The sequence below is a fragment of the Oryx dammah genome, unplaced genomic scaffold, assembly GCF_014754425.2.
Source record: "Oryx dammah isolate SB20612 unplaced genomic scaffold, SCBI_Odam_1.1 HiC_scaffold_26, whole genome shotgun sequence".
In the NCBI taxonomy this organism is placed as follows: Eukaryota; Metazoa; Chordata; class Mammalia; order Artiodactyla; family Bovidae; genus Oryx; species Oryx dammah.
Window position 1 is genome coordinate 25,740,667 of NW_024070210.1, and position 20,562 is coordinate 25,761,228.

The following is a 20,562-nucleotide window of genomic DNA, read 5'->3' on the forward strand; positions in this document are numbered from 1 at the left end:
TTGTGATAAACTATAATGGAAAAGAATGTGAAAAAGAATATATATATATATATATAATGGAATTAATTTGCTGTACACCTGAAACACCACTTATAAATCAACTCTTCTCGACACAACTGAGCAACTGAACTGAACTGAATTCTATTTTAAAAATTGCAACTATGAATGGAAAGATGCCAGCTAATTAACTTTTAGAAATGCCTTTTCCTCCACCTGCAATGTGGGGAACCTGGGTTTGATCCCTGGGCTGGGAAGATCCCCTGGAGAAGGGAACGGGTACCCACTTCAGTATTCCGGCCTGGAGAATTCCATGGACTATACAGTCCATGGGGTTGCAAAGAGTTGGACACAACTGAGTGACTTTCACGCTTTCCTCAAAAAAAAAAAAAAAAAAGAAAGAAAGAAAGAAACATAGTCTACTAATGAACAAACATAGAACCTCAAATCATTACTTTTTGGAAAGAGTTATAAAATCATATGTATACTGTGATAACCATCAGGTTAAAATAAAATTGAAAAATAATTGCTAATGATGGTTATATTTTAATACAAATCTATTGCTGATACCTTTCCTCTTTATTTTTCTGTGTTTTCAAAAAGCTTCCAGAATGAACATATATACCTTTATAGCTATCCAAAGTAAATTTATTTCTCCAAATTACAAGTTCTTATATTTTCAAATTATTACTATAATAATTGTTGAGATTGTAAGATAATTAGATAATGTAAGATAATATAGAAAATATGACTGTATTTTCTAGTCATAAAAACTTAATACTCTTTGGCCCAGCAATATTAGGGTCATTTCTAGGAATTAAAGGGATTCCCTGATAGCTCAGTTGGTAAAGAACTCACCTGCAATGCAGGAGACCCAGGTTCAATCCTTGGGTTGGGAAGATGCCCTGGAGAGGGGAAAGGCTACCCACTCCAGTATCCTGGCCTAGAGAATTCCATAGACTGTATAGTCCATGGGGTAGCAAAGAGTCAGACACGACTGAGTGACTTTCATTTTCACTTTTCACTTTCTAGGAATTAATTCTACAAAGTAAGTACAAATGTGTCCAAAGATCAGATTATAAGAATGTTTATTGTATCCCCATTTATAATAGTGAAATGTTCGAAACTCAGAAACTCAATAGTAAGGGACTGGTTATATAAATTATGATGTATCCATATAACAGAATACTATATAGTCATTTAAAATGACATTACAGAAGTATACTTTAAAATGTTCCAAATACATTACATGAAAAAGTCATAAAATGATAATGTACTGCATGATTTTTCTGGAATTCTGGAAAGATAAGAAACATGAGTGGTTGGTGACTTTAGATTTTCTTTTTGCATGTCTTAATAAACCTGTTTCATCTGTAGTATGAAGAAATTTTCCTTCCTATATATTTTCATATAACATAGAACTTTACTTCCAGTGATCTACAGATGTGTATAGGGTCACATTCCCTACAGGTATATCTGCCTCACAAATCCTCACAGGTATACAGGTCAATGAGCACTTAATCCAACTTCCAGGTGGAAGAAAAAGGAATCTGTAGTACTTCCTGTCTTCCAGGCACCTCTCATTAAAGGAGAGGCCTTGGGAATTCAGAAGCCTTTTTCAGAGAGGCCTGATAACCTCAGATATGCAGATGACACCACTCTTATGGCAGAAAGCGAAGAACTAAAGAGCTTCCTATGAAAGTGAAAGAGGAGAGTGAAAAAGTTGGCTTAAAACTTAACATTCAGAAAAGTAAGATCATGGCATCTGGTCCCATCACTTCATGGCAAATAGATGGGGAAACAGTGGAAACAGTGACAGACTTTATTTTGGGGGGGCTCCAAAATCACTGCAGATGGTGATTGCAGCCATGAAATTAAAAGATCTTGCTCCTTGGAAGAAAAGTTATGATCAACCTAGACAGCATATTAAAAAGTAGAGACATTACTTTGCCAACCAAGGTCTGTCTAGTCAAAGCTATGGTTTTTCCAGTATATGGATGTGAGAGTTGGACTATAAAGAAAGCTGAATGCCAAAGAATTGATGCTTTTGAACTGTGGTATTGAAGAAGGCTCTTGAGAGTCCTGTGGACAGCAAGAAGATCCAGCCAGTCCATCCTAAAGGAAATCAGTTCTAAATATTCATTGGAAGGACTGATGTTGAAGCTGAAACTCCAATACTTTGGCCATCTGATGCAAATACCTGAATCATTTGAAAAGACCCTGATGCTTGGAAAAATGAAAGGCAGGAGGAGAAGGGGACAACAGAGGATGAGATGGCTGGATGGCATCACCGACTTGATGGACATGAGTTTGAGTGAACTCCAGGAGTTGGTGATGGACAGGGAGGCCTGGCATGCTGCAGTTCATGGGGTCGCAAAGAGTCGGACACGACTGAGCGACTGAACTGAACTAAACTGAGGCCTAGGGAGTTCACAGCAGAGTCAAAAACTGGCTGCTGCCCCCTGAATAGCTTCTTCAGCATCCTCCATCTCTCAACACCATGGCCACCCAAAGACACACAATCCAAATTGTCTCTCCAATGCATCTGGCCTCTTGGAGCATATGAACAGCTCAAGTTGGAAAGGTCTGATGAGTGAAAAATATGCAAGGGACCTCTTAATTTTTTTTTTCTTAACTTTTCTTAACTCAGCTTTAAAAAACACACACACACACAGTATGCATTCATTTACACATTCCACTTTCCATCCCTTTGTTTTCACATGCATGAGAGCAATTTAGCAAAATTCTTTGGGAGTTTCTTCTAGCTAAATATAATGGATTGAAAAGAGCCCAGTAAAATGAAAGTAAAGGAATTTTTAAAAAGGATAAACCCCTAAGGATAAGGAGAATAGAAGAGGATATGAATACAGACAGGAAATAACAAAACTGAAAGCTGGAAAAGGATGAAGATAAGAAGTAACTGACTTAATAGAGAAACGTACACCAGCCCTGAGAGGAAAGGAGGGATGAAGCAACAGAAAGCAAGGTGATGTTCTCCGATGACAAGTTGAGGGATGTAAGCTACCCATAAAGTGGGAAGGTTTTTAACTGAGTTGACTGGTGGTAAATTGCTAAAGAGACTCAGTTAGACCTCCAGGTACCCAGCAGATGGGAGGTTGCAGGGGCTTAATCAAGAAGTGTGAATTCCAGGATTTCCAGCACAGCTGAGAGCAGGCGGAGGTACTGTACTGAGCAGAAGGATTAAGTGGAAGTCTATGACCTGAGCAAAAGCACTCCCAACCCCTTTCCCTGCCGTTGTTGTTGTTTAGTCACTATGTCGTGTCTGACTCTTTGCAACCCCATCAACTGTAGCCTGCCAGGCTCCTCCATCCATGGGATTTTCCAGGAAAGAATACTGGAGTGGGTTGCCATTTCCTTCTCCAGAGGGTCTTCTTGACCCAGGGATCAAACCTGCATCTCCTGCATTCGAAGGTGGATTCTTTACTGCTGAGCCACCAGATAAGCCCCCTTCCCCTATTAGAGTTCACAAAGCTGGCTGCCAGCTTCATACCATAACCAGGAATCTGGAAGGTTCTCCACAGAAAAATCCTATGGACACTGATATATGAAAATTCGTCATGAATGGCTGGATCCCAGGACACTCTGGCAAACATAGCTCCCCATCAGCTTTCTAGCACCTGACTCTTAAATACGAACATCAAACATTTAAGCAAAGGCTCTTAGTAAAAGAGATTTTTAGGTAAACATGACATAGAAATGAAACAAAAATAAATTGGAGGAAATAACATAAGGAGCAGAAGTAAACTTTCTAGACATTGTAAGGACAAAATATCCCTGAAACAAGAACAAGAGAGTACATAAAAAAGAAGTATTCTTTTTCTATATAAGCTTTGAAAAATTTTACATAGAATTACAGAAATAAAAACTCAACAGGATTAGAAGATAAAAAGTAAGGGAACCTCTTAGTAAGTATGGAAGTAAAGTACATGCAATTCTAGACTGAAGATACCTGCTGAGTACCCAGCACCATGAACAACAACAAAATCATCATCATGAATTTTCCAAACAGCAAGAATAAGAGAAATAAGACAGAAACAGACAATGGATTGGGAATACAGTGGACTGGGAGGCAGTAACGCACAGTGGAAACCATAACAAGTTTTACCACTTAAATTTCTTTGTATTTCAGCTTAATATCAGATTCAATATTCCATCATTTGACGCAAATGGAGACTATGACATGGAGAAGTTAAACAATTTGACCAAGGCCACTAAGCTAATAAATGACAAAACTGGGCTTCAAACCCAGGCAGTCAGAATCCTGCAAATATTAATAACTACATGCTCCGGACAAAACACACTAAAACTATTTCCTGAAGCCTCAGCAAACGAAAAAAGGTGGGGATTTGAAAGTTGGAACAGTCAGTCCCTCCTCTCCACCATTCCTCCCTTTTTTCTTGATTTGCCCTGAGGATGGCTACAGTTGTCCAACAGTGGCAAGCAGGTCAGTGGAAGGCAGCTGAAACTGAAAGCCCCATATTTCTGGCAAGAAGAACCAGAATAACAGAAACTGATGAGGAATCCCAGAAAGAGGAGAGTCAGAGAAGGGAAATACCAAATTCCACGTTTAAACTTTGCTCAAATTTCTACCTGACCCTGAATCACACCTGTACTGGACAAACTGAAAGGAGTTTCTAAGAACTGACCCAAGAGCTGAGACCCTGCCCACTGCAATCAACTAACCAAGATGATTGCCTGCTAGAAGAAAAAGATCAACACTCTTTAAAGCTATCTAATGACTCCAGTTTCTACAACATCCAGTGATGCGAGCTAAGTCATTCCAGTCATGTCTAACCCTGCAACGCTATGGACCATAGCCCACCAGGCTCCTCTATCCATGAGATACTCCAAGTCAGAATACTGGAGTGGGTTGCCACACCCTCCTCCAGGCGATCTTCCTGACCCAGGGACTGAACCCATGTGTCTTACATCTCCTGCATTGGGAAGTGGGTTCTTCACCACTAGCACCACCTGGGAAGCTGTAATGTCCAGGGTACAAGCCAAGCACCACGTGACACAGGCACGCAGGAAAAGGGGACGTGTCAACCCCAAGATAGCCAGACGGTGAAATTTCCAGGCAAGGATTTTAAAACAGATATTATAATTGTATATTTATCTTTATGAAGAAAAATACACTTGTAATGAATGAAAAAATGGGAAATCTCAACTGAGAAACAGAAGGTATAAAAAAGAACCAAACCCAGGCAGTCTAGCTCAAAAGGTTATATTCTCAATGTTTAAACTAGAGCTCCCTTACTATTAAGTATTACACACGAAGTCCTCAGTAAAGGTTGGCCATCATTATGATCAGCCTTTTTAACAATGACACTGGGAGCCATAAGATAATGGAGCAAGGCTTAAAAAATCTGAAGGAATACAATTTATAGTTTTCAATTTAGAAGTCTCTAACCAAATAAACTAGCCATCAAGTGTGAGACTAGAACAAAAATAATTGCAAAATCTTAAAAATCTATCTCCCAAGTTCTCTTTTTTGGGATCTGTTGAAATAAGTGATTCATTCAAATGAGTAAGTAAACCAGGAGAAAGGAGGACTGGGGCTTTAACAAAGCAGAAAAGTGAATTTCATGCTGAAAGGAAGCTTCTGGATTGCCTGCTGTGCAGCAAGCTGAGATCAATATGTCCAGACTGAAGCAGGAGGGCAGAGGCCCAGGGGTAGACGACTCAAAGCACACGAGCACACACATGTACACACACACACATACACAAAAGAGACCTGATACATCACCTGAATTGTTTGACCATATTGAGAGTAATTTTATAGCTCTGGCAGAAAATGTGGGAATCAGGAGGTAATGATTAATTCCAGAAGGGAAAAAAGTCATACCAAAAAAGTAAATATGATCATAGTATATCATTTGGTTTAGCTGAAAATTGTATTTTCATAGCAGTAAGTACTACTTTGATAAAAATTAAGATATAAAAAATAAAACAATACAGCTTGGATATAATTCCTCAATAGTATAGATAAACCTACTATACCTTTTTTAAAAAAAAAAAAATTATGAGATAATTGGAAGGATCCTGGAAAGTATAGCAAATAATATATAGAACATATGTGTATCTAACACCAACCTTTGATTTACCCATATGCATTTCAGGTTTCTTTTTTTTAATTTTAAACAAACAAACAGTTACAGATACAACTGAAGTCTCCTGAGTACAAGTGTGCATGTGTGCATGCTAAGTCACTTCAGTCGTGTTCAACTCTGCGACCCTACAAACTGTAGCCCACCAGACTCCTCTGTCTAGGGGCTTTTCCAGGCCAGAACACTGGAGTGGGTTGCTGCGCCCTCCTCTAGGGGATCTTCCCGACCCAGGGATTGAACCCGAGTCTCCTGCACTGGCAGGTGGGTTCCTTACCACTAGCGCCATCTAGGAAGCCCGAGTGGAAGTGCAGGCTTTCTGTAATCTCATTTTGTTTGCCTTCCTCCCAGAAGTAACCACCATCCTAAATTTGGTGCTTATTCTTTCCAGCATGTTTTTATATTACTACATGTGGTTCTGCCATAAAAAATACAGAATTGTTTTGCATGTTTTCAAATTTCCAGTCAATGTGCTAACCTGCATGTTTTCTTTAACATTTTTTTTACACTAGTTTAACACTATCAAACACAATAGTGTTCTGAGATTCACCCATATTGATACATGTAGCTTTAGCTTATTCATTTTAATTGCTATATTATATTCTAATGTGACTACATCACAACTCATTTATCCATCTCGTGCTTATGAATGTTTAATCTGTTTCTAGCTTTATTTACTATTATAAATGAGTCCTATGTTTGTCTCTCTCATGCACGTGTGTGAGTTTCTGAAGGAGTGGAATTTTGGGGTCATCAGCAAAGACATTTTTGAGATATTTCCAAATTTCTCTTCAAACTGGTTTAAATCCATTTAGACTCTGACTAATACTGTTTACCCAGAGTTTTGATCCTTGCCAATCACATTAAAGAAAACTTGCAAAAAGAAAACTTTTAAAGTATTTTTGAAATGTAAAATCTTTCAACCGTAAGATGTCTCTTGTAATTTTACATTCTCTTCTGGTTCTTCTGCACTTCCTTTATTTTTCAGAAGTCTTGACTGCCTGCTGTCTAAGAAATGGGACAAATCCCAGCATCTCTCACCTTGCGATCCATTCAGCAGTGCCCTCAAACAGGTCTGGGGTGATGATGTTGGTCAACGAAGCTACCGAGGCAGCACAGTACGCACTTCTGGAAGGACAGAAATAGAGGGGCAAGGGTCACACTCTCAGGAAGAGCTCAAACAAGGCTCACTGAACTTCTTGGGTGGATTGCTCTCTGCCTCACAAGCTGTAATCACCACCTGTCCTCACTCCTGGTCTCCAACCAGGAGCTCCGACATTCCATTTGGATCAAGTTCCTCACAGCGTGGTCTCAGAGAAAGAACATGACATTCTATTCTCCCTACCTCCACACAGTCAAAGCTACACCACACGAAATAACAGCCATATCAATTTATGTCAACAGTGAATTCAGCTCTTCTTTCAAAGACCTACAATTCCATGAATTCCATGTTGTCATTCAGGTATTTCTGAGATGCTCATTCATCCAGCTGTCAGTACTGTTCTTAGATCCAGGACTTGTCATGTTTATGGCCTGGACACATTAAAGGTTAACCACATTTCTTTCAAACAGACAACCTCCAAAGCAGGCTGCCAGACCACATGGCTGCACAGACCAAGCAAGAGGGACCAGAATAGACAAGCTACTCAGATCCATTCCTTAGACTTCTAAAGTGAGAAAAGAGTTTTGATTTCAAGCACCCCTCCAGTACACACACACACACTTTAAATAGAAAAAAGAACACATCCCACTTGATTTGGAATAATTCTTGCCATTCCATCCTGCCAGCCCTAATTCTTCTCAGGACACATTTTATTTCAGCTTCTCCCTCTATTATAGAACACATCTACAAACTGTCTTTTCTTTTCCACTATGGGCTTCCCAGGTGGCACTAGTGGTAAAGAACCTGCCTGCCAGTGCAGGAGATGCAACAGACGCAGGTTCGATCCCTGGGGAGGGAAGATCTCCTGGAAATGGCAACCCAATCCAGCATTCTTGCCTGGAGAATCCCATGGACAGAGGAGCCTGGCAGGCTACAGTTCATGGGATTGCAAAGAGTCAGACACGACTGAAGCGACTTAGCACATGGTCTTTTCAAACATCCAACATCTCAGCTTCATTTTATGTTGAAGACAAACCTGTTTGTTCTATTTTCTTTCAAGATCCTTTATCTATGGGCTCCTAAGGAATAAAAAGAGAGGAGAGAGAAGAGTCTAGCTTCCATATTGTTCAATATGGACATAATACTAAGTCAAGCACACTGAAGGATTCCAGTGAGCTGCAGGTTATTATTCTCCTCCGAGCATTTTAATCAGCCTGCTCACATTGGCCAAAGGCACAGCAGAGGCTGAGTTAAACCAGCAGGCATCAGAAGCATGCAAGAGTCTTTTCTGCCAAGTGTTATCATCTACTGTAAGCTAACTTCGAAAGTCTGACCTAACTCCTCTCAGGTCTTGAGTCTCACAAAGAGGTTCAAAAGTATTTGCTCTTGAATGTGAATATAACCTCTGAGGTAGGGAGGCAGTCAGCAGTGTGGCCTGTTTCATAAATGGAAGACCTGAGACCTGCTGCCAGATCTCACACTGAGACAATGAGTGAACAAAACACACTTTTCTTGAGCATCAGCTTCCTCTGTCCCTCTGTCCAGTTGTCATCCTCTCAAATTTGTCAGCTGCCCGCTAGCCTCCTGCTGTCACCCAAATCCAAGGCATCTTTAATCTGGGTCAGTTTCCTGTCCAGTCTTCCTCCCTCCAGCCCTGAAACCAGAGGATTTTCACTAAAACACCATAATGCATTCACTTGTTCCTTTCAGTCGCTAAGTCGTGTCTTTGCGACCCCATGAGCTGTAGCCTGCCAGGCTCCTCTGTCCATGGAATTCTCCAGGCAAAAATACTGGAGTGCATTCCCATTTCCTTCTTTGGGGGATCTTCCCGACACAGGGATCGAACCCAGGTCTCCTGCATTGGCAGGAGTTTTCCTCACCACTCAGCCACCTGGGAAGCCCAATGTATTCCCCATAGAACTTCTAACAAAACACAAATCAGATCATGTCACTCCCTACTTAAAACTTGTCAGTGGCTTCTACTACCTTTAAAATAAACTCCCGACTTCTCAAGGAGACTGCAGTGCTCCTCGGGCTATTCCCAGCCTGGCCAGCCAGCTTCATTCTCTGCCTGCACCCCTCTGCACTTCAGCAACACTGACCCCCTCCTTCCCCAAACACACTCTATACTCTGTTGCCAAAACTTTTGCAAACGCTGGGTCCCTATCTCCCCACTACCCTCCCGGAATACGCCAGGTTATATAACCTGGATTAGGAGGTCAGGAATAAATAATTGCTCCTTTCTTAAGAACTGAGGGGAAAGATGGTGCTGGCTACAAATTGGCTTGGATTAGCAGCAGTCCATGGGAGCTGTGAATGCCTGAGTAAGCTCATCTCAGAAACGAGGACTTGTGACAGGCCTGGAATATCAAGAGATCGGTTCTAACCCAGAAGAAGACAGGCTAGCCTCCAGACGTCCCTGTCAACCGCTGCTTCTCTTCAGGTCAAATCCACCTGGCAGCACTCAGGAGTAACTGCTGATGCTCCCAGGCAAAGACAATTAAAGGAAAATCAAGTGAAAAGCGATGGAACTGGGGCACAAGAAACCATGCTGAGCAGGCGAATGGGACGCGGCCTGCTAGGTTACATCCATCGTTCACATCTTTAATCCTCTGTAAATGTAAAGCACGGTTCAAATGGCAGGATGTTACCAGAGGAAGCATATGGTTAAAGAGCTCTACAGAAACAAACCTATTTTATTGGAGGAGATTCCTAGCATTTGTCTGGCAGATATGAATAAGAACACAGAAGGAAACCGGCACCGGAATGAATAAGTTAGAGAATAATCATATCTGAAAAAGAAGAGTGATGAAATGCCAGTATTCTTGCCTTGAGAACCCCATGAACAGTATGAAAAGGCAATATGATAGGATACCAAAAGAGGAACTCCCCAGGTCATTAGGTGCCCAATATGCTACTGGAGATCAGAGGAGAAATAACTACAGAAAGAATGAAGGGATGGAGCCAAAGCAAAAACAATACCCAGTTGTGGATGTGACTGGTGATAGAAGCAAGATCCGATGCTGTAAAGAGCAATATTACATAGGAACCTGGAATGTCAGCTCCATGAATCAAGGCAAATTGGCAGTGGTCAAACAAGAGATGGCAAGGGTGAATGTCGACATTCTAGGAATCAGCGAACTAAGATGGACTGGAATGGGTGAATTTAACTCAGATGACCATTATATCTACTACTGCAGGCAGGAATCCCTCAGAAGAAATGGAGTAGCCATCATGGTCCTCAAAAGAGTCCAAAATGCTGTACTTGGATGCAGTCTCAAAAATGACAGCATGATCTCTGTTTGTCTCCAAGGCAAACCATTAAATATCACAGTTATCCAAGTCTATGCCTCAACCAGTAATACTGAAGAAGCTGAATGGTTTTATGAAGACCTACAAGACCTTTTAGAACTAACACCCAAAGAAGATGTCCTTTTAATTATAGGGGACTGGAATGCAAAAGTAGGAAGTCAAGAAACATCTGGAGTAACAGGCAAATTTGGCCTTAGAATGCGGAATGAAGCAGGGCAAAGACTAATAGAGTTTTGCCAAAAAAATGCACTGGTCATAGCAAACACCCTCTTCCAACAACACAGGAGAAGACTCTACACATGGACATCACCAGATGGTCAACACCAAAATCAGATCGATTATATTCTATACAGCCAAAGATGGAGAAGCTCTATACAGTCAACAAAAACAAGACCAGGAGCTGACTGTGGCTTAGATCATAAACTCCTTATTACCAAATTCAGACTTAAACTGAAGAAAGTAGGGAAAACCGCTAGACTATTCAGGTATGACCTAAATCAAATCCCTTATGATTATACAGTGGAAGTGAGAAATAGATTTAAGGGCCTAGATCTGATAGATAGAGTGCCTGATGAACTATGGACGGAGGTTCGTGACACTGTGCAGGAGACAGGGATCAAGACCATCCCCATGGAAAAGAAATGCAAAAAAGCAAAATGGCTGTCCGGGGAGGCCTTACAAATAGCTGTGAAGAGAAGAGAGGCGAAAAGCAAAGGAGAAAAGGAAAGATATAGGCATCTAAATGCAGAGTTCCAAAGAATAGCAAGAAGAGATAAGAAAGCCTTCTTCAGCGATCAATGCAAAGAAATAGAGGAAAACAACAGAATGCGAAAGACTAGAGATTTCAAGAAAATTAGAGATACCAAGGGAACATTTCATGCAAAGATGGGCTCGATAAAGGACAGAAATGGTATGGACCTAACAGAAGCAGAAGATATTAAGAAGAGGTGGCAAGAATACGTGGAAGAACTGTACAAAAAAGATTTTCACGACCCAGATAGTTGTGATGATGTGATCACTAATCTAGAGCCAGACATCTTGGAATGTGAAGTCAAGTGGGCCTTAGAAAGCACCACTACGAACAAAGCTAGTGGAGGTGATGGAATTCCAGTGGAGCTGTTTCAAATCCTGAAAGAGGATGCTGTGAAAGTGCTGCACTCAATATGCCAGCAAGTTTGGAAAACTCAGCAGTGGCCACAGGACTGGAAAAGGTCAGTTTTCATTCCAATCCCAAAGAAGGGCAATGCCAAAGAATGCTCAAACTACCACACAATTGCACTCATCTCACATGCTAGTAAAGTAATACTCAAAATTCTCCAAGCCAGGCTTCAGCAATACGTGAACCGTGAACTCCCTGACATTCAAGCTGGTTTTAGAAAAGGCAGAGGAACCAGAGATCAAATTGCCAACATCTGCTGGATCATGGAAAAAGCAAGAGAGTTCCAGAAAAACATCTATTTCTGCTTTATTGACTATGCCAAAGCCTTTGACTGTGTAGATCACAATAAACTGTGGAAAATTCTTCAAGAGATGGGAATACCAGACCACCTGACCTGCCTCTTGAGAAATCTGTATGCAGGTCAGGAAGCAACAGTTAGAACTGGACATGGAACAACAGACTGGTTCCAAATAGGAAAAGGAGTACGTCAAGGCTGTATATTGTCACCCTGCTGATTTAACTTCTATGCAGAGTACATCATGAGAAACGCTGGACTGGAAGAAACACAAGCTGGAATCAAGATTGCCGGGAGAAATATCAATCACCTCAGATATGCAGATGACACCACCCTTATGGCAGAAAGTGAAGAGGAGCTAAAAAGCCTCTTGATGAAAGTGAAAGAGGAGAGCAAAAAAGTTGGCCTAAAGCTCAACATTCAGAAAACGAAGATCATGGCATCCGGTCCCATCACTTCATGGGAAATAGATGGGGAAACAGTGGAAACGGTATCAGACTTTATTTTTTTGGGCTCCAAAATCACTGCAGATGGTGATTGCAGCCATGAAATTAAAAGATGCTTACTCCTTGGAAGAAAAATTATGACCAACCTAGACAGCATATTCAAAAGCATAGACATTACTTTGCCGACTAAGGTCCATCTAGTCAAGGCTATGGTTTTTCCTGTGGTCATGTATGGATGTGAGAGTTGGACTGTGAAGAAGGCTGAGCTCCGAAGAATTGATGCTTTTGAACTGTGGTGTTGGAGAAGACCCTTGAGAGTCCCTAGGACTGCAAGGAGATCCAACCAGTCCATTCTGAAGGAGATCAGCCCTGGGATTCCTTTGGAAGGAATGATGCTAAAGCTGAAACTCCAGTACTTTGGCCACCTCATGCGAAGAGTTGACTCATTGGAAAAAACTCTGATGCTGGGAGGGATTGGGGGCAGGAGGAGAAGAGGACGACAGAGGATGAGATGGCTGGATGGCATCACGGACTCGATGGACGTGAGGCTGAGTGAACTCCGGGAGATGGTGATGAACAGGGAGGCCTGGCGTGCTGCGATTTATGGGGTCGCAAAGAGTCGGACACGACTGAGCGACTGAACTGAACTGAACTGAAATGCCAAAGCGATCTTGCCAGTGTTTGCCTGCTTTCACCTATAATCTCAGGAAACCTTAAAAAGCTACATTTGGAGTATCTGCAGAACAGGATGAAAATGTAGTGACCAAGAGGGGAAAAGTATCCTTTAAATATTTTTCTAAAGATGTCAACACAATGCTGCTTCTCCTCAATAGTTATATTGGCTTCACCGGCATTGTGATCAGTTGCTAAGTTGTGTCTGATTCTTTGAGACTCCACAGACTATAGTTCACCAGGCTCCTCTGTCCATGGAATTTTCCAGGCAAGAATACTGGAGTGAGTTTCCATTTCCTCCTCCAGAGGATCTTCCTGACCCAGGGATCGAACCCACGTCTCCCGCATCTGCTGCACTGGCAGGTGGATTCTTTACCACTGAGCCACCCCAGGAGCCCTCACTGGCATATACAGTGCTAAAAAGCAAACAAGAGGCCCCCAAAGGAGTCCCTTATGCTAAACTCCACATCACCAAACCAAGACTTCATTATGGTTTCCGCTTTCCCAGAAATGCGATCTTCAACCAGTCAGTCAGGAACCACCTGATCAGCACTAGTGAGATGCTCTGCTGGTCAACCCCTGCCGTCCCCTCAAGGAAAGTGGCCTTGCAACAGCCAAGCCACTCTTTAAGCACCTGATGTCACTTCCTTGTCCCTGCTCCCTTCTGCCCACAGAAGTCTCTCACTCTGCACAGCTCTCCTCGGACTTCCTTCCTATCTGAGAGATGGGATGCTGCCCTATTCGAATCAATTTTTGCTCAAATAAGTTCATAAAATTTTTAACATGCCCCTGTTTATCTTTTAACAACAGATACTGGGGTATTGTAAAAAAAAACATTATTTGGTCTTTTCGGCACAGAGATCATAAAACTAGTGGAATTTTTCTTGAGTAATGGGGTGAGAGTCTTGTAATTCATAACAAGCCCCATTCAACCATATCTGAGTTTATGCTACTGAGGTGACTCCTGGAGGATGGGGGCTGGCTGCCAGAGGAACCAACCATGGGATCAGAGGGTTGGAACTTTCTGCCCCACTCCCCAGAAGACCGAGTTAGTCACCAACGGCCAGTTAATCAACCATGCCTACATAATGGAACTTCCATTAAAACACTCTGGATGAAGAAGTTCAGGGAGCTTTTGGGTTGGTGGCTGCACCCAAGTGCCTGTCAGGAGGGTGTCATACCCCAGCATCATGGGAACAGAAGTTCTTAGACTCTGGACCTTTCCAGACCTCATCCTATATGTATGCCCCTTCATGTGGCTGTTCATTTGTATCCATCTTTATGATATCCTTTATAATAAATGGTATTAGAAAAATGTTTTCTGAGTTCTCTGAGCTGTCCTGGAAAATTACTGAACTGAGAAGGGGGTCATGGGGACCCCCGATTTACAAATCAGGCAGAACTGGTTAACCTGGGAACCCACTACTTGTGACTGCTGTCTGAAGTGCAGACAGTCTTGCTGGACTGAGCCAGTAACCTGTAGGGTCTGTGCCAACTCTGGGTACTTAGTGTCATTAATGTGAGGGTAAACGCCCCCACATTTCAGGTCAGAGGCATTGTGGGCAGAGAAACAGTTTTCCAGGTACCCAGGTTTCCAGATACCTAGTCTTATTTTATGGTTTGAACAGACAGGTTACAAATAGACAGAAACCCTTCATGAAGGTCTCTGCAGATAAAGGTTACCTCCTTTTATCTGCAATGTGTTTTGTGATCCACAACCTTCATGTGTTTTCTTGCCCTATATTTTCAAACCAATAGTTAAGCCAGAGTACTTATCAGCTCGTGTAGAGGACAACACATCTACAAATAGGCAATAAGATGGCTTTGCTATAGAAACCTCATAACGATTTATTTATCAGACTAAACAATAATAATTTGGTATGTATCTCAATGATCCACTGCTTATGAGAAATGACTAATTCAGTGAATTCCCTAGATGTTTTACAGGGAACCTCCTGCCAGGGGAGTAAACGACTTGCTAGGTACATCAGACAATTCTTGAAAAAAAAGTATTATTTTGAGCCAACTGGTTCCAATCAGTTAATGCCACTGTTTTTCATAGACTCCACTGGCCCCTAATGGTTTCTGCATTGCCCAAAGCAGTTCTCACACAGGTGTTAAACATTCTCACGCTTTCATCAAATACATTCAGAAAATATTTACTAAGTCCCCACTGGGCCTTCTCCTCCCTTCCCATACCAAAAAGATGAAAGATCATATTACACTATACAGTTACATCTATGGTATATCATCTCGTGCCAAACAAATGTATTTTTCATTTTTAAAACAAAAGCATTTGATTTTGTTTCTGTGTTACTTGTATTTGGCATCTGCATAGAAGAAGTCAAGTGACAATGAGCCCTGAGGACATCTGTCCCCTTTTTGCAGGGATTATGAACCATGTCACTGACACGTCTCTCTGTGTGACATTCGGTGAGACAAGGTGGCAATGTCCTGTGTCCTTCCCTGGGTTTGGCATCTCTGATGGCAGATAAGCCTGAGAATCTGCTGATACAGCAGCCTGAGAAAAACCCCACTCACCTCACATCCACCTCACCTCCATCGTGCATGAGAAAAGAGCCATCGGGTTGCTTCAGCGAGTACAAATACTGGAGAAGCTTCTCTCTGAGAAGGGAGGGAGGTGATGGTCAGCGCAGCATCAGCAGATGGGAGCCCGGCTGGGTGTCCAGCCCTGCTGGCTTTGGCTGTACCTGTTAATGACGTCATAGGCCTCCTCGGTGCCAATGATGCACAGCGCGTTGACCGCTGCATACGTGGGTGCAAGGTGTGGGTACTGGCCAGGGCCCCCTCCAAAGCCGCCTTCTGGGCTCTGACACAACTCCAGGAATTGACACACGCTAGGCACACGGCCAGAGGGAAAAACAAAGACAGCATTAACTCCAAAACACCGAACTCTACCAGAGTCCAGGCCTTTCCAAGGCTCCGCCCTGCCCAAAGAGAAGAAACACCCTCCCACCTAGTGAATATATATTGAATACATCTGTAAAGGATGTATTCTCTACACCCAAGCGATGAATTCTCTACCCTGCCTCGATCAGCTTTGTAGTTAAGCATTTGCCCAGTTGTGAAGCCAGGAACACAAGGCCAGGCAGAAACTTACAGCCCTTCACAGAACTGGAGTGAGTCTCATGCTTCTTGACCCAGTCCTTCCCATAGTTTTCTCTCACTTTGCCACCCCAGAGCTATGGAACCAGTCCCTTCTCCCTGCGTTTGGGGTAGCTCCGAGGTTTGGATTTCCCCTAAATTGTGGTGATGCTCAATTGCTTTTTCCCCCACTAACTATGCTGGTCTAGAGGCCTATCAGAAATATTTAAAGATGTGCCTTCTCACTCTCGTTGAAGCCTAAGCCCCGGTGGGCTACTGATATGTATTCATATCACTGACAAGAAACAAGCTTCCAATGGAGTCTGTCTCCATGGTTAGGAGAATGAGAGGTGAGCTTCTGCACACTGAGCTCATGGTGGCAGACTTAAGCACTGCCAGCTCCTATCACAAGATGCGTGCCAGGGACTTCCCTGGTGGTCCAGTGGCTAAGACTCTATGCTTCCAGTGCAGGGGGCCCAGGTTCAAACCCTGGTCAGGGAACTAGATCCCGCATGCCACAACTAAAGATCAAAGAGTGTGTGCCACAGCAAAGACCTGATGCAGCCAAATAAACAAGCAAATACTTTTCAGGAAAACAAAAGAAAACAAGAATGTATCCCCAGCTGTGGGCTTTTGAAGAATTTTTCAGAAACTCCAGTGCCTTCACTGAGGGAAACTGCTATATTGAGGGCTGGCCTCTAAGCCCTTCCTTCCAAGCATGGCGTCAGTTTGCCCAGAAGTTATCTTCTTGCTCTAGATGAAACCAAGAGAGCCCCTCTTTGGCAGAAGGTCCTCTGAAGTTCATCGGAAAGGAGACCCCAGGAGAGTTCTCAAGTTGGTTCCCCAACAAAGCAGGATCCCAGCTTCCTAATGGGACAAGGCCTCAATTAAAAGCATGCGTGCGTGCAAGCTCAGCTGCATCCCACTCTTTGTGACCCCGTGGATTGTATGTAGCCCTCTAGGCTCCCTTGTCCATGGGATTTTCCAGATAAGAATACTGAGTGAGTTGCCATCTCCTTCTCCAGGGAATCGTCCAGATCTGGGGATCGAACCCACATCTCCTGCATTGGCAGGTGGATTCTTTACCACTGTGCCACCTGGGAAGCCCCTCGTTTAAGAGAACCAGGGGTAAATCTGAGTCCTTCTAGTGCTCAGACAGCCTTCTTTTCCTGGGCTTTTCCATCTCATTCCTTCTTATCCATGCTGCCAAAGAGATCACACAGTCTTCTTGATCTCAACTAAGACATGAGTAAATGGCTGCTCTCTCAGGTCATATTTGATTACTTTTGATTTCAGACCTGCTACATCACCTGGGCAGGGACAGCCATAGAAAATGCTGCTGATTTCTCAGTAGAGTCCTGAAACTGTCACAGGTTAAAGGCAATACACACTCACTTCATGTTCCACCCACAATTTTACTGTAGGAAGCACACAGATTGAAACTAAAGTTGATGATCAGAGAAGGAAGACAATTCTGTGGCATGTTTTTAATAGCAGTTAATTTTTGCAAAGAAAATGAGCTTGTCACTAACGTTTCCCAAACCTTAATCAATTCTTACCCTATTTCCCGGAAACAAATGGCAAAGGAACTCCCGGTCTAACAGAAGTTGTCTGCACAAAAAGTTCTCTGTATCACAAAAACAAAATTTTTTGACTGACAGGAAACAGCACATGTTAAAAAAAGAAAAGGAAAAGGAAAAGTCATCTAGTTACCCATTCCCTTCCCTAGCTCCCATGACAAAATTACACCAAAGGCAATACTCCTGACCCTGAGGCCTAAAGTCTGGAGTAGGCTGGGATCTGAATGTACCAGAGACGTCATTAAATCACCCCTCCACGCCAACTGTCCCAAGTTGACAGGCTACATCTGAGTGACTCCGGGGCTGTGTTGGGGAACTGGGCTCGGCTCTTCTCAACTCGGAGGCACTTCCGAACTACAGAACATTTTGATCCATGGGCTTTCCAACTTGTACCTTAAGGAACTGGCAGACTGACCACGAAGCTACCAGCTGTCGTGGGCACAACTCCGAGCAATTCTGAAAAGCAAAATGTGAATGACACTCTAACTATCCAAAGGGGGAAAAAAATTAGCTTAGAGACCAGAAATTCACCAACTTAATTTAAAAAATCGCAAGCAGGAAACACTGAGCCAACACCCAGAGGGGCACGCTTTGTGAAAAACAAGTATCATAGATCACTCGCTCGCTCACAGGAGTAAACAATCCAGTAGATCAGTTTTCTTTCAAGTCAGCAAGGCGTTTCGTTCTCGCTTACATGACAATTTCCAACAAAGTGGGAAACTATCTCCTAGATCGGGTTCTAAATAAACCCCAGATGCATACATTGGAATCACTGGAGGGCTAATGAAGAATACAGAGACCCAGGCTTGCTGAAGCAGGAAAGAGCTGGGCCTCTGTATTTTTACCAAATTCCCAGGTGATGTGGATATACACAAAGTTTGAATACCACAAGTCTTTGCTGTGTAATTAGAATCACTTTGGGAATGTTAAAAAAAAAAAAAAAATTCCAACGCCCAGGCCATACCTAGTACCAATTAAATCAGAATTGCTGACAGTGGGCCCAAGTGGCAATAGTTCTAAAAATTCCCCATGTGACTCCAGTGTACAGCCAGGTTTCAGTGCTTCTCTAACTTGAGTGTGTACAGAAGCCACCCAAGGATCTCATCAAACTACAGATCTATTTCAGCAGAACTAGAAGGACCCGAGATTCAGCACGTCTAGCAAGTTCCCAAGTGACGGAGATACTGCTGGTCTGGGGACCACATTTTGGGTAGCAATGTGATACATCTGCTCTGTCCAACAGGTAGCCACTAGTCACATGAGGCTATTTACATTTTAATTATATTAATTAAAATTGAGCTCCTCAGTCACACAAGCCGCACTGCAACTGCTCCATAGCTACATGGGACTGGTGGCTGCCCCAAAACATAAAACATTTCCATTGCTTTAGGAAGTTCTATTGGACACTACTGCTCTATCATCCAGCTATTAAAAAGTACATAAAACCTATAAGAGGATCAAGTTCAAAGCAAGAGTATCAACGATTTACTCAGACTTTTAGGGGATGATTAAAGACAGATCTAAAGCTGGTTGATTCTGGACATCACTGTCACCAGTGTGGATGAAGGGCTTAAAAGCATGCATAGTATGTAAGCAAATAATCAAAACAAGCAGGGAAATCTGTAAGGAGAGGAAGCCCAGAATAATATTAAACAAATCAGAAGTCAATAAGAATAAACAAATGAGGGAGTTCCCTGGTGGTCCAGTGGTTGGGAATCCTCCTGCCAATGCAAGGGACACGGGTTTGATCTCTGGTCCAGGAGGATCCCGCATGCCATGCAGCAACTGAGCCTGTGACCCGCACCTGTAGAGACCCACGTGCCCCAGAGCCCATGCTCCTCAAAAAGAAGCCACCACAATGAGAAGCCCGTGCACCTCAATGAAGAGTAGCCCCTGCTCTCTGCAACTAGAGAAAGCCCGCGTGCAGCAGTGAAGACCGGTGCAGCCAAAAATAATAGAGAATAAAGCAAACGAAACAGATATAAGTGGCAAATAATGTACTTAGGGATGGCAGGAGTGGGGGACGAACAAAGTATATACATACAAGGTGGGAAATAACAAGGAACGCAGCAGAAAAAGGACCAGAGGTTAGGGTTCGTGAGTTGTGAACAAGAATGAAAATGCTTCTTAAAAGCATCATAAACACAGTATTGGTCAGAACTATAACTGGTTCAAGACTCCTTTTTCCAACTCAAAGGAAGTTGAGAACAGAGTTGTTAAAATGTCTCAATACAGAAGTGACTCCAAGGCTTACTATTACAGAATTCCAAAGTGAGGGAGCAAAGTATCTCAAGTATACAAAGTATACAAAGTATCTCAAGTATACAAAGGATAGGGCTTCCCCGGTGGCTCAGATGGTAAAGAACCCACCCCCGCCCCCAGCAATGTGGGATACCTGAGTTTAATCCCTGGGTCAGGAAGATCCCCTGGAGAAGGGAACAGCTACCCACTCCAGTATTCTGGACTGGAGAATTTCATGGACAGAGGAGCCTGGCAGACTACACAATCCGCGGGGTCACAAAGAGTCAGACACGACGTCGGACACGACTGAACAACTTAAAAATAAAAAATACAAAGGATAATTACACAAAATTTCGGTAAAGAAATGAGAATTAAAGCTACTCTGTAGCAAGAAGAATTATATCTAAACTAAGATATAAGAAAAATTTTAGTTTAGATTTAAGAAAAACTGAAGTTGGTTATTTTTTTAGAGCAGAGTTTCACCACTGTGGCACTACTGATATTTTGGGCTGGACAATTCTTTGTTGT

At 42.7% G+C, this 20,562-nt stretch overlaps 1 protein-coding gene and 1 non-coding gene across 2 annotated transcripts in view; one reads left to right on the top strand and one right to left on the bottom strand.

Moving 5' to 3' along the window:
* Positions 1–20,562, bottom strand: part of LOC120852822 (protein farnesyltransferase subunit beta) — an 81,638-nt gene that overhangs the window by 15,571 nt on the left and 45,505 nt on the right. Inside the window, exons 5-7 of the mRNA XM_040226282.1 lie at positions 15,820–15,966; positions 15,650–15,733; positions 7,164–7,250 (exon numbers count right to left, since the gene is read on the bottom strand). Coding sequence (XP_040082216.1) covers positions 7,164–7,250; positions 15,650–15,733; positions 15,820–15,966 — 318 coding nt within the window. The remainder of the gene's footprint in view (positions 1–7,163; positions 7,251–15,649; positions 15,734–15,819; positions 15,967–20,562) is intronic.
* On the top strand, positions 16,642–16,714 carry TRNAW-CCA. The gene has a single exon. It is a non-coding gene; the product is annotated as a tRNA-Trp (tRNA).